The sequence below is a fragment of the Oculina patagonica genome, chromosome 6 (assembly GCF_052425735.1).
Source record: "Oculina patagonica isolate OP01 chromosome 6, crgOcupat, whole genome shotgun sequence".
In the NCBI taxonomy this organism is placed as follows: Eukaryota; Metazoa; Cnidaria; class Anthozoa; order Scleractinia; family Oculinidae; genus Oculina; species Oculina patagonica.
In genome coordinates, this window is record NC_135763.1 from 29806620 (window position 1) to 29821003 (window position 14384).

General features: G+C 36.9%; 1 protein-coding gene across 1 annotated transcript; it reads right to left on the reverse strand.

Annotated features, from left to right (window-relative positions):
* Nucleotides 1-9559: 9559 nt before the first annotated feature.
* LOC144658318 (uncharacterized) lies at nt 9560-14118 on the reverse strand. The gene is made up of 2 exons (XM_078518732.1): nt 14022-14118; nt 9560-10900 (listed from the first exon to the last, which is right to left on the reverse strand). Exon 2 carries the CDS (start codon nt 10802-10804, stop codon nt 9983-9985), a length of 822 nt encoding a protein of 273 aa, XP_078374858.1. The 5' UTR covers nt 10805-10900; nt 14022-14118; the 3' UTR covers nt 9560-9982.
* Nucleotides 14119-14384: the final 266 nt, after the last annotated feature.

Sequence of the window (14384 nt, forward strand, 5' to 3'; positions counted from 1 at the left end):
CATTTGTCGCTGTTTATTTTCAATCTGTTATTTTATATTTTCAATCATGACTACGAAGGTGAAATGAGTGGTGTTACTTTGTTATTTACCTGTTGAATTTACAAGATATCTTAGCGATTCTAGGCGGTAAAGAGTCGTGTTACAAGCGGTAAATTTTACCGGTTACCGCCTGATAAGGAGAACACTGTAAAAGGTAACCATAGCAACAGTATAACCTGTTAAAACACCCTTAATTTTAGCTTCCAGTGTTAATACCTCGAAAATGAGCTCCAGTAACACCAATTTTGTAATGGGAACTTATGTTCAGCATGTCAAAGTTCTGGCAGAGTGGTTCAGAACCACCTTGTGTTTCTATTGAGTTATAGAAACAAGTTTGGAAGAATGAGAAATGTTGTGAGAACAAGGGCCAATAGGCAAGTGTTTCCACAGACTGTTTACAGCCCTCTATTTTTTCGTATTTTTTCGATCGATGAGCGCGCAGTGAGAACGGTGAGAGCGCAACAGCTTTTTCGAATTCTTCAAAACTATTAGTGCTCCCTGAGAACTTGACAGAAACACGAAACATGTTTTCTATTTCTCTCAGAAAGCACTACAAGGAAAAATAAATCACTCATTCATTTTGAACATTAAAATGTAAATTCGCTTTGCTCACACCATTATTATGTCAACAGCTTGGGCCAGTTCTGTGTTTCTATTGAGTTCTAGAAGTACAGCTTTGAGTGTGGGTTACAAAATGTACAGCCATCAGATCTGATGAAGCAGTCCCACAGATATGAAAGTTTTTCTGTAATAAGTGTCAATGATATTGTTGTTCAGCTATTATAAGCTACGATATTGAGAGTTAAGCTGCAGCGTTATTAAACCGTTTACACACCTTATAACCTCTGGAGACCTAATTTGCATGTTTTGGCCGCGCGTCGGATGTCACACATTTTGGCTTAACATCATCATTGAAAGGTCTTTAAACACGAGATTATTGCCATCTTATGTGACTGAAACATGAACAATTTAATAATGTTTCTTGATTAAGGCACAGAGTTTCAATCAACACGGATTCCACTTGTTCCCAGCATGCAGTGATCTCAAGGTCACTATTATCATGATTATATTATCACGAGTACTGGCTTAGTTGACAGGGCTGGAAATAACGGCCGGTCAACGGACAATGTCCGGCCTGATTGGGGACTTGACCGGTCAAATGTTCGCCTTGCCGGTCATGTTGTCCGGTCACAAGTCGAAAATAATGGTAATATTGAAACAAACTTAGTTTTCAATGCTGTTGTCTACCTTCTGTTAGTGTATAAACCTTGCTGTATTGCGAAACTTCCAACCGAAAAAAGGAACTGATCGAATTAACTGTTGTTTACAATTCGCGTGTTGCGGTTTCAAATTAAAATATTTTCCCAAGTTGTCCGTTTCCTCCTGCACAGAATTAAACGATTAATATAGTTCCAAAGCTCAGAATATAAAGGTACAATTTATATTATAAACTATGATTAAAACAATCTTTGACTTCTTTGCAATATTTATAATAGTTACAGGGCTCAAAGTTGGGACCGATGCGGTCGAATTTGTAACTATTTTTTTTTCCTTTGGCGACTAAAACTTTCTTTGCGGTCGCAAGTTTGGAATTATTATTTTCTACTAATAGTGTAGGGGAATATACTTTATCGTTTTCAAGTATGAAGCCATTAAAAATGTTCTTCTAGCTGCTTGTTGTTTTAATAATCGCTGGGAAACGCAACGTGAAATCTGAAATCTACATCTATTGATGAGAACAATCCGGAAGTGACATTATTAGATTTTTTTCAAAAACTTAAAGTTCCAAAAAGGATACCACAAGACTTTTGTAAAATCATTGAAAATGATGATTAGCGACCCCAAGCACTGAAAATTACTGTGCTATTTGCAAAGTTTGAAGCCAATAGACAAATACAATGAGCTAGACATGAGCCAGACACTTGCATCACTCATTCATTCATTCAACAAAAAATTACTTTAAAACTTGGAAAATTAAATAAGATTGCAGTCAGCAATTGATTTTTCAATTCAAGTGAAACAGGGTTTCATCCACGAAAATACACATTTCTTAAATAAGGAGCCAGAGAAACAATTTTGTTTTCACCATTCATGAACATGAAAACAAGACAGTGTGGAGTCAAATTACATTTCACACGAAATTTGCATAAATTTGAACTTGCAAAAAAGAAACAGATAAGTTATTAGAATGCAAACCCGCTTTAATAATTACTGAATTCTGATCTCATTGCTATTTTTCATGTATTAACTATTTGAAAACGGTTCTCATTCATGGAAACAAAACGGTTTTTCATTCAACTGCTTGCAGTATTTATAGACGTGAAAATATATTCGCTTAATCAAATCACCTTCTGCACGAAATGTTTTCTTGCCATAAAAGCAAGAGAAAATAGATTTGAAAAAAAGAACTATTGATAAAAGAAATTTTAAAAATTTAAACTGTTTTTGTAACGTACGGTTCCGACCTGAGGTAAGCAACATCGTATATGTAACGAGCAATTCATTCAATCTTATCAGCAAAGCAAAAAATAGAGTCCAGACGGCAATCTAAATTCCACAGTCAACAGTGCAGTTTCGTAACCTGTAGTTAAAAGGAATTTACTTAAACGGAATGTTATTTCTTAAGGCGGAAGGTGTTATATTTTTACATATATTTATATAATTAATAATTATTGGAAAATTACATGTTGCATTTTTGTCCGAGCAGAAACGAGGTATGACCGAGCTAAAATGGATTTGGCCGGACATCTTGACCGTTCAATGTTCGAAAATTATTTCCAGCCCTGGTTGACATGCCGGCACGCCAATCACACTAAAATTATGGCAGTATGGGATTACCCAGTGCAGTACTGAGAAAAAACCTATTAAGGTTAACCTTTTCAGCAAGGAAATTTGCATTTTCATATGGGCATGGCGAGATCTCAAACATAATATTGCGAGCCTCTGATTCAACAGATGAATGTTCGACTCTAATATAAAGGAGGTTGTTCAATTCAACCAAGGCTGCTTTAATCTTCTGCTTAAAAAAATGAATTCGTAGTTTTAATTTACACATACAATTCTTCACATTGTTTTTCAAAGAAACGTTCGACTCCTCGCATGGCCAAATCCCGGCGTATCCAATCGAACAAAATCGAACCAAAAATCAATTGAACCCAATCGAGTTTGATCGTAGCACGAGTCAAGTTCGAGCCCGAGTCAACTTCGAGTCACGAGTCAAGTTCGAGTCACTTTTTTTTCACTTTTTTTTTTTCAATAATATCGTTTGACTATACCGTAATTGTTATTGTCAGACAATGTCGCATAGGTAAGATAAACATCAGTTGTTTGGTTTGACACGAAACGATTTTCAACTCACCAGCGACAGAATTGTCGTTCAAGTTTCCAAAACGTTTGCTGCGTTTTCAAGACTGATAATGTTTCCATTCACAGCTATGAGGTGCTTCGAAAATCTTAGACAAATTCTCTCTGTAAAACCCGCACACACAAAAAAATACATTGGACGTGGTTATTCTGATGCAAGAAATGATAAAAAATGTTTGACAGGTAAACAACATGTCCTTCACGAATTTGGCCGTGGAGAGAATGGGCTAGAATGTTTTATTTCTTGTATGGGATCCCTGTGGGTAAAACAAGATGGCGCTCGAGTCAAGAAGGGCTAATATTTTTGAACTTCACGTCAATTTTCACGCTTTCTTGTTGAAATGGAACCTCCGCCTCAGCTGTGTGTAATTAATACAGGTACGAATCTGTGAGGAAAATCTATTATGAATGCCGAGGAACGTTTGAAAAGCAGTTGCAACAAATGCAGGACTAAACTGTCGCAATCGACAGTAAAACTGAAAGAAGAGGTCAAATGACTCAAATCTTGCTGTTCTTATACCTCCGGTACGTATATAATTTTCACACAGCAATTAAAAATAAAACTGCAAAAAAAAAAGAAATTTAACTTGACTCGAACTTGACTCGTGACTCGAAGTTGACTCGGGCTCGAACTTGACTCGTGCTACGATCAAACTCAACCCAATCAAACAGTAATCAAACAAAATCGAACATCTATTTTGCTGATGACAATTCAACTCAATCCGATTTGACTATGTTCGGAATCCGTCTCTAGATAAGTAAAACATACAGGACTCATCAGGGGGACGGTGCACCGTACAAAATGTCCGCAATATAAACAAACAGAAGTTCGTAATCGAACGTTCGATTGCTGTTCGATGGGGTTCGATTACAGAACGTTTAATATTGAACGTTTGATTCTAATTGATTCTCCAGCTGATTTCTGTAAAATCATACACGTGTAATTCAATATAGGACAAAATATTCGAAAAACAAAAGAATAATGTATGAAAATAGTTATACGCGATGGATTAATTCCTCAGGCAAATACTCTATTGCAGTGCTCCAATGTGAATGGAGTCTGTCATTTTAAATTTCACTCCTTATTTCAGTATGATACAAAGAGGTATCATTGCAGACTAACTAATTATTACTCTATTGTCCCTTAAACACGATATTTGCATTTTTCTTACCTCTACTGAAGCAAAACAGACAAAACAGTCTTTTGACTCGACGCGATCGATCATAAAGCGGCCATTGAAGTACTAGAGTCCAGTCTTCTCGCCACAACTTTAAACCGAAAGAACACAAAACCGAGGACAGGACTGAAGGAACATTGGAATGAATCAAATATAATAAAAAACTGCAATATCACAGATAGGCATAAACAGATTATGCTCGGTAACTTTTGAGCAACTTTTAGCGTTTTGAGCAACTTTTTGTAGTACCAGCAACCTGGGGCAACTTTTGCCTTCCTTGGCAACTTTTGAGCAACAAATTGATATAAAACCGTTCCAAACCATAAAAGGTCGTTTCATTTTGAAGGATTTTATTAAAACTGGTTTTATCAAAACTGATTTTATTAAAACTAAGGATATACCTTATTATAGGAATATAACGAAGCATTTTAACAACGCGAACAAAATGTACGCGTAATAAAATTAACGCGAATTGTGGAAAATTTATGTTTACATGCATATAATTAACGCGAATTCTCGAGTGGTGTGTGCTTACATGCAGTTAATTAACGCGAATTTGTTGCGTAGTAATCTTTATAGCAAGCTGCGCTATTCCAAAGACAAAACATGAACGTCCAACATCAGAACTTGAGGTTTAATTCCGATAAACCATACACAACAAAGATATTTAACCCTTTAAGTCCTAACAACGCATATGTGCGTGGAAAATACCACCAGTGATTGAAAAAACTCTAGCTTTTACATATCTGGGCACATGATAGTAATGACTGCTTTTTATGGCAAAGTGATAATTTTCATAGCTTTAAAAGCCAACTAACTGACTAAAACTCTTGATTTCTGTTGCATATGGTTGTTTGTTCAGCAGCAAATCTGAAAATGCCCGTTTTCTACGTAACAGGACAACAACAAAAAACACACATCTTTGCCTCCATTTTTTTAATGAAAAAATAATTCTGACTTCAAAAATATACATTTGCAGCAAACTTCAACCCTATTCCCTTCCGTTCACCAAGGAAATTTCCCATCAATCATTCAGCAGACTCAGCAATTACTATTCGATTAGAGCTATGCTTGCAAACCTGTAATTTCCTCGTTGCTGACCGAAAGGGATGCTTGGGAAAAACGGTCAATCCTGCCGGCAAAATGTTGCACCGATTGCATTCTTTGGAAGTCAGAACTCGTCCAAAATGCCTTGGCAGGTCTTGGAATCCACCCACAGAACGGCCAGAGAGACAACTTTACCAATGAACCGCCATCTTTCGATTCGAATATTTCTGGCGTTCCAATCAAGACAAAATCATCTCTCACCTCTGGTTTCTTTCAGATGCTGGCCTCTACCCACCATTCTAGCTTAATGATGCCAGCCTGGGGGCTTCTGCAGTGGAAAATGACTCGAAAAAAACACTTATTTAAACGAAATATTCGCCAGATTCGAGCCCGTATGCTCGCTCACCAAGAAAGAAACGGTTGAATGCTGACGTCACAATGAAACTTTGAGCCCTCAGTGTTTTGAAACAGCACACATTTTTACTTGAGCTTCTTATATGCAATCACGAAATTCGACAGATTAGTTTAAGCCCAGAAAACTGCTTAAAAAATACCAGAACCTTAGGATTCTAAGGGTTAAACAGACCAAAAAGTGACTAATATTCAATGCATGGGTCCAGGGATGGAATACATCCCGTCCTGGCGCTCGCTTTCCACTGCCTCTGCTATCCCTGCAGCTTTGACGGAGAAGTAGATGACGTGTTAATATAACTTACCAGGAAATAAAGGTGTCTTAAAATAACAATGCTGTAAAATAGAGTGTTTTTAATTAACAATAACTTAAATTAAGGTACATTAAATTAACGCGAATTTTTGAAATTCGCGTTAATTACATGTATCGTACATTTCCTATAATAAGGTACAATAAAATGACAATAAAATTTTACTTGCTTTACGCCCACGAACTTATGGCATCGCTTATGGCATCGCAATTAGGTGTAATTTCAGACGGTGAAAATGGAAATAACTCTAGAGAGCAAGCAACTTTTCTAAATTTTGGTGGCAACTTTTTTGATATTTGAGCAACTTTAGAGCGACTTTTGGGTATATTGTGAAGAAACTTTTCCTGAATTTACTAGCACAATCTATTCATGCCTAATCACACGTTCACAGCGACAAACCGATGAGTGGTGCCGGATCTCTCGAAGACCTGGATCAGTATCTTCTTTAAAGCGGAAAATATTGACGGCAAACTGATCCTGACGGCTAAAGCGGTCAAAAAAAAACCCAAAGTGGATAAAAAACTAAAATATATTTAAAAACTTTGCCCTATTTTTCCTTTTACTTTTCTCACATTTTTTTTTCGCCCAGCCCCTGAGGAAGGTTTGTATTGCAAACCAAAATATGGGGCAAAGTTTTTCAATATATTTTAGGTTTTTATTCACTTTGTTTATTTTTGACCGCTTTAGCCGTCAGGATCAGTTTGCCGTCTATATTTTTCGTTCGAATAAATCTATGGAAAGCTGAACTCTTCAAAACCACGAGAAACAAGCACAGGAATAAGAAACAAATATATAAATAAATAAACAAACAAATAAATAATAAAAATAAATGAATGAATGAATGAAAATTTGGAACAGCATTGAAAATAAGACAAAAATATTAAGCCAAATTTTTCTTTTAAAAAGTGTATTAAACAATAACAACAACAATTCTTTGGAGCGATTTTCAATTTAGTCAGCAAGGCATGCAAGGCAGAAATCCCTACTCCCAATGAGCATTCCTGGAAAAACAATTCGATATTTAATTATTTGTTACTTAGTTCCTTTTGTTTTTATACTTGTTTTTAATTTCTGTCATGCGGTTTATACATGAGCCTCTGGCTCGGATAGGGAGGGCACCCTCATCCTGCGTTATGACTGTAATAAATTGATCGATTGATTGATTGATTAATTGATAGATTGATTGATTGATGTCTAGACCTGTGGCTACTAACAATGATGTATGTGAGAAAGCATCAGTTAGTGACACTTCTTACCATGAGAATAAAACAGTAATGGTGATGTGGTTCTCGCTACATTTTGAAAATTAGATGACGAGGATAATACTACACAATACACAAGAACTCGAAAAGTATAACAATCTGGAACAGCCGTTATGGATAAGGCTGGATTCAAGTGTCACATCCAACTTTTGAAATAATTCAGTCGTTGAAAAATTACTTATAAGTTATAAACAACATTCAAAACGAGGAATATCAACTAAATCTTTTCTCTGTTTGGTGTTTATGGATATACAGAGAAAGAACAAAGGAAGTACAACTGTAATGGGGGGATGATACACTGAATATTTTCTAAGCAGTTGAAAGGTAATGTGTACAAATTGGGTTGCAGAACGTGCCGGAAAAAGCCGCAAAAGAAGTTGGAAGTCTCGGGGGGCCGAACACATGCCTGAAACAAATGGGTACTATGTTGGCTCCGCAGTTAAAAAAATACGGTCGAAACCACTGGTCACGACATACACCCTCATTTATATGCAAGCATTCTACAAACTGGCGTGAATAAGATGAACAAAAAATTATTTCTAGAGTCATTTCACTCATTCCTGAGCAAAAACTCTGTAAATGAAAAAGCGTTCTTCCTTGGGGCTTATGCACCACTGGTTGCCGTCCTAAGGGGTTAACGAACAATAATGTCATAGAAAAAGCGCGCACTGATCTAGGATTGGCCCCCACAGACACCGCACAAGACGATGTTCCTCAACAGACCCTCATGGCGCTATTCCAAAGTGGAAATCGGCTGCCAACTTAAATAGTACGCAACCCCATAAGTGTTTTGCTTTAAAATTTTATTGTGTAGAATGTGATGATGATAGCGGGTGGGGTCGTCGAGATTCACTGAGCCTGAGGCGAATAATTGTTTTAGTCTAATTTCTAGAGGTGACTATCAAGAACTATAAAATAAAGAACTAAAACACGGAAACAACAAACGCAAGTGCTCGCTTGAATACGTATAAAAAAGTTTAATTTATCGATTGTAAATCAGAATTTACACTTAAGCTTACGCAATAAAACGAAACGAAACAAACACTACGAAAAAGACAGATATCTAGTACCTTTGCTTAATCGTTAGCGACTTCTGAGCAGTTGTGTAAATCCTCTTGAAATTAGTCGAGTAGCTCTGAGCTGAAAAGAACTGAATATTTTTTGTCAATTGATCTGCTACTGAGTTTCTTGAGGCCGCGTGCGATCTCCAAAAACAACGTCCCTAGCATCAATTCTAATGTCTTGAGAACCATCTCTTGAAAATATTTTCGGTTCAAAAGCCTTGGTAGCCAATTTTCAAAATTCCAACTGTTTTGAATACTCTGGACTTGGAGTGATTTCTTTCGAATGAACGAAAATTTCATTCAGCAAGTGCTGCCATGTTTACTTGCCTGGATGGCAAAGTTGGCGTGGCTTAGTAACCAAGCCCTGAAATGCTATAGATGTATTCACCTCCAAGCGAGGTGAATATAACGTCATAAACCAGAGCTTCTTGACCAATCAGAATGTTGCATTCTTATATTCACCTCTTGAAATTAGACTAATTACTTTTATTTAAAATGAATTTCTCCTCCCATTCGCCTTTATTTTAGTCGAGTTTATTTCAAACACCTTAATAGCCCAATTTCGATATTTTAAAATTCAGCCGAAAACAATAGACCTCAGGACGAGGCTCCGGGGACTAAGCTATAGAGTTTGTGGGGTTTTTTCCCCAGAGCCTCGTAGTGATGTCTATTGTTTTAGGCTGAATTTTAAAATATCGAAATTGGGCTATTAGGGAGCGCGAATTTCCTATAATAAGGTATAATTATGAGTGATTATTCAAGATGGCGGCGAAATGGATGACCAAACGAGAAAACTTGCCTCAGCCTTGACTACACAGAACATCCAAGCCGAAGATGTCAAAGGAGCCTTACAAATTAGGATGAATCCTTGTAAATGTCAAACAGCCATTTAATAGAACAACGTTTGCTTTATACGTGTAACTAAACAAATTACTTATTACAGCAAAACATAATGGCTAAAAAACACGCATAGGAATCGTGTAACGTACAATCAGTAACAATGTGAAGTGCTAATGCATAAATTCACTACAGAAGTCGTTACTTGTGCAGTGATCGGTTTGAATCTTAAACGAAAAAAAAAGCAACAGAACCGTAAAACTTACAAAATTTTCCCAAGCAGTTCAGGGAGCATGTGTAACTTTCTGGCATTTCCAGGGGGAGGGGTGTAAAAATAATGTAATCTTTATACAACTTCCATCTGTCCTACCCCCTCCTGGTTTTCAATGGGTGAAGCCTTACTAACGTTGCTATATACGCAACATTCCTCCTTTCAGAATACTTTATCGCTGAATACACTCATGCAGATCTCAGCCCTTTTCTTGTTTGATGTCTGTAAGGTTTCCTAGAATTTCAGAGATACTGGAAGTATCATTATCCTCTTCGTTGTTACATAGCTTCTCCCTGCTGTGTAATGTTCCATGCTTCTTTAGAGTAAACAATCTACTAAAACGCTTGCCACACTGGCTGCATTCAAAACGCTTTTCCCTTGCGTGTGTTCTTTTATGTTCCGTTAGATGGCATGCCTGAATAAAGCGTTTCTCACAAAGGTTGCACTCGAAAGGCCTCGCTCCTGTGTGAGTTCTTTTATGGACTGTTAGATTCGTTGCATTAGCAAAACGTTTCTGACACTGGTTACACTCAAAAGGCTTTTCTCCTGTGTGTGTCCTTTTATGGGCTGTCAGATTCCCAGCAGTAGTAAAACGTTTCTGACAGTGGTTGCACTCATAAGGCTTCTCTCCTGTGTGTGTCCTTTTGTGTCGTGTTAGCTGTTGTAGTGCACTGAAACACTTGCCACACTGGTTGCACTCAAAAGGTTTCTCTCCTGTGTGTGTTCTTTTATGTTGCCTCAGATTTTCTGCACGAGCAAAACTTTTGTCACACTGGTTACATTTAAAAGGCTTTTTTCCTTTGTGTATTCTTTTATGTCGGGTTAGATTTTTTGCACGAGTAAAACATTTGCCGCACTGGCTGCATTTAAAAGGCTCTTCTTCTTTGTGGGCTTTCGTGTGATCCTGTAGCCTATCAATTCTGCCAAAAGACTTTCTCTCAGTATCTGTAGTTTTCTCTTCTTCCACACTGTCAAATTCACTTAATGAGTATGTTTGGCGGTCTTTGCGATTCACTTCCATATTCCTTTTTTTTTTTTGCACACAGTCAGGCGTGGTATAACTGTTGTTTATGAGGCGTTATTCCTAACACAGGAAAACAGTACACTGAAAGCAAAGCTGAAAGAAAAGTAATAAGTTAGCCCAGGGTGGGGGAAGGTTCTACTACATTCATATGGTGGGATATTCTTTGGAAAGTTTAAGTAAAAATCTTAAGGAAGGTCAATCCCACAACCCAGTGTGACACTTATTTTCTCAGGGCCAGAGGAGAGTGTTAGCTCACAAGAAAAGTACTTATCATGAAGAGACACGTTGCGCAAGCGATTTTCTCGTGTACAAGGGGCTCGCCCACTCATCTGGCAAATTAGTAGGGAATTGGTTTTGCAGTCGTATTTTCTTTGGAAGTCTTGGAAGGAAATCAGCTTTTCGGACAGTTATATCCATATCGAGATTAGTTGAATTAATTTGTAGAAAACTGCTATACCACGGCCAGGATTTCATTGCTATTTGAAACCGTTCCATTTTTTATTTAACGCAACAGTTCAGACAGAACCACTCGCCTAACGGCTCGTGGTTCCACTTGAGTTTTGACGTCATTTCTATGGTATATATTAGAGTGTAGACTATGGAAAAAACAACTGTATATGATTAATTTGTATGAGCTTGCTTAAGATCTCCTAGCCTTATGTAACATTCTGTATTTAATCAACTTTGTAATTTGGTATATGGGATTTAAGTCAATAAAGATTCAATATAGACTCAATATAGACTGAAAAATGTGGTCCATTTGTCAAGTTCATTTATAGGGCGAATGAGTTCATTTTGTGTAGCTTTTGTGTGATTATCATGATCCGATGCGATGACACCATAAAAAATCAGGTAAACACACAGTCAGACACAGAATCTTGTCCTCGAAAATTCCAACGATTTGATTTTTGGTATCTTCCTGGTTTATCAAAGAATAAGTACAGATAAAATACCAGTACTTTAATTTTCTCCTAATTTTTTTTTGCTAACCATTACCATAACATTAAAAAAAGACACAGCTAAACTTTATGTCCGATTTTCATGGCCAAAATAACCCCAAATCTAAATATAAGTGCAAGAATGAGTTGATCTACAACAGAAGATTTTTAAGCCGTTCAATAAATTCGCAGTTCGTGTTTTATCAAGTCTAAAACACTCGGCTGCGCCTCGTGTTTTAAACTTGATAAAACACTGCTGCTCATTTATTAAACATTACATTAACACTGCTACATTTATTTAAAGTTCATTCTACCAGCCTGGCATGTCTGGTTCAAATATGCTGATTCAATATAATAACCATTATAACAATCAATACTGTGTCAGCTGGTTTCTTGGTATCATGTTGCGACGAGTGTTGTTATTTTATGTTATGTGATCTTGCACTTGAAGTAAGAAGACTGAGAAAGCTTAAATCATGGTCGCTTTCCATTCAACCAAAATTCCGGAAATTCCGTGTTGGGAAGCAAATGGTACAGAAATTTCTTGGAATAAAATTCCGGTCCTTATGTTCCCGGAAAATCAAAATAACCGGAAAATTCCATTCCATTCGTCTATTATCTCGACGTGTTTATTTCTTACCAAAAGTTTTCAGATCTTACTTGAGCATAAAATTATTGATTGCTCATTCAGATCCATTGCTAAGTGGTATCCTTTCTGGGGACACTACCTGGCAAGTAAACAGCTCGCATGTTTCAATCGATCTTCGAACATGGCTTTTGAACTTGCCAGGAAAATACAGTGGTATCCTATACTCATTGTGGTTGTCGACTTGATTTAAATTCCTTTGCATGTAAACTGCACTGAAAAAATATCATCATCCTGGCTTAAACATCATCTATCTTAATTAACTTCCGAGTCATTGAACAACTCCAAAGCAGGTAAAAGAGGCAATGAGTTCACTATTTGTTTTGCTTTGTTACTGCAGCCAACCGGAAAATACTGTTACATTAGCCACAGAGAATACCTGGAATTTCAATCCAGAATTTTTGGTCAAATGGAAAGTGCCCCCGTTGATACCAGTCCTGCGACTGAAGGGGTCACCCTGTTTAAATATCGATTATTATTATTATTATTATTATTATTATTATTATTATTATTTAAAAAGTATATTTTGAGTAACGGAGCAAGATCATTCCAAAAGGGATTGAAAAGGGATTGCATGACAACTGGCAAGTTACAAAATGAAATGTTATCAGGTATCAGATGGAAAAATCAGTTTAAATGCCAGTCCGCATTTTGTACCCAGTCTGCCGTCTGCATTTTGTTCCTATAGTCTGCAGTTGTATGTACAAGACTCCGACATATAAAGTATTACTGAATACTGAATATTTCTCGCTCTTAAAGCATGAGTAAATAAGGCAGGCAAATTGGTCACACAGACAGACAATCCCCTGTGTTTGAGATCGTGTCACTTAAGGACGTTCACGCTAGTTGTTTATGCGCAACCCTACTGCGCACGTAATTCATGTCGCAACGCCATACCATGTCATACTTTGAGCGCATGCCCTGAGTAAAATTTCTAAGAACATATAGCTATAGGGAGGGTTGCCGTTCCGCTATCTTCGCTTGCAATTTGCTCTCTTAAATGGTCGGTGACCCCTACTTTTTTCTTAACGGATCACTTTTGTTAATTAATATCTATGTTTTGCAAGAAAATGAAAAAAAATGATCGAGTGGAAGTTTGATTTACTATCGTTTGTGTGATCTTTTATGCTAACAGCCTTAAAACCCATAAAAACACAAAAGATAACACAAATGATAAAAGGTTAGTGAACTTTATATATCTGGCTTACAGTAGATCAAAGTTTCTGGGATCAAAAAGATACAAAATTCAGTATTTTATGGAGCATTTCTCGCGATCAGTTGAATCAAGCCGAGCTCAATCGTTACAAAATTACAGTGACATCACAGGCTTACCATCCTATGTTTGTGAGGACACAGCATGTCCATATGAATATTTAAATTTCTTCTAATTGCTATTGTAAATATTTAAGCTTTCTAAAATCGGCTTTTACGACTCGTATTTGTAATAAAATAAAGTAGAAACATTTTCGCATTGTTTAGGTTTGTTTTTATGCCGTTTTCTTGGCGATTTGTAGCGCGCGAGAGCTGTTTTAGCAATTCTGAATTGGATTTTATGCAATCGCTTATACTCGCATCATCACCAGTAGGTTGTTGTTTTAAATTGATCTTACTATATTATTCTTATTCTTACCTCAAGTGTAGCAAACCAGTCAATAAAGTGACCAATCTGAATCAAGACTTCAAACCACTATCGGACGTACGACGATGGGAGCCGCCATTAAAACCACTAGTGCCCAGTATTTTTTCATAAGAGGAAAGATTCTGAACTGGACTTTGATCGAGGACCAAGGATCGTTTCGATAGGTACATGTCTTAAAAAAAAAAAAAAAAAAACCTTTCCCCTCGATCTCTCTAAAACAAAATCCTGCTTGTTGAGGAAAGTGTATGTATTCTCCCCTGGATGGGATTATATTCCATCGCAGGGTAATTACTTATTTATACACCTCAATGGAAGGTGGCAATGTTGAAAGCTACGCAAGAATATACCCTGCGT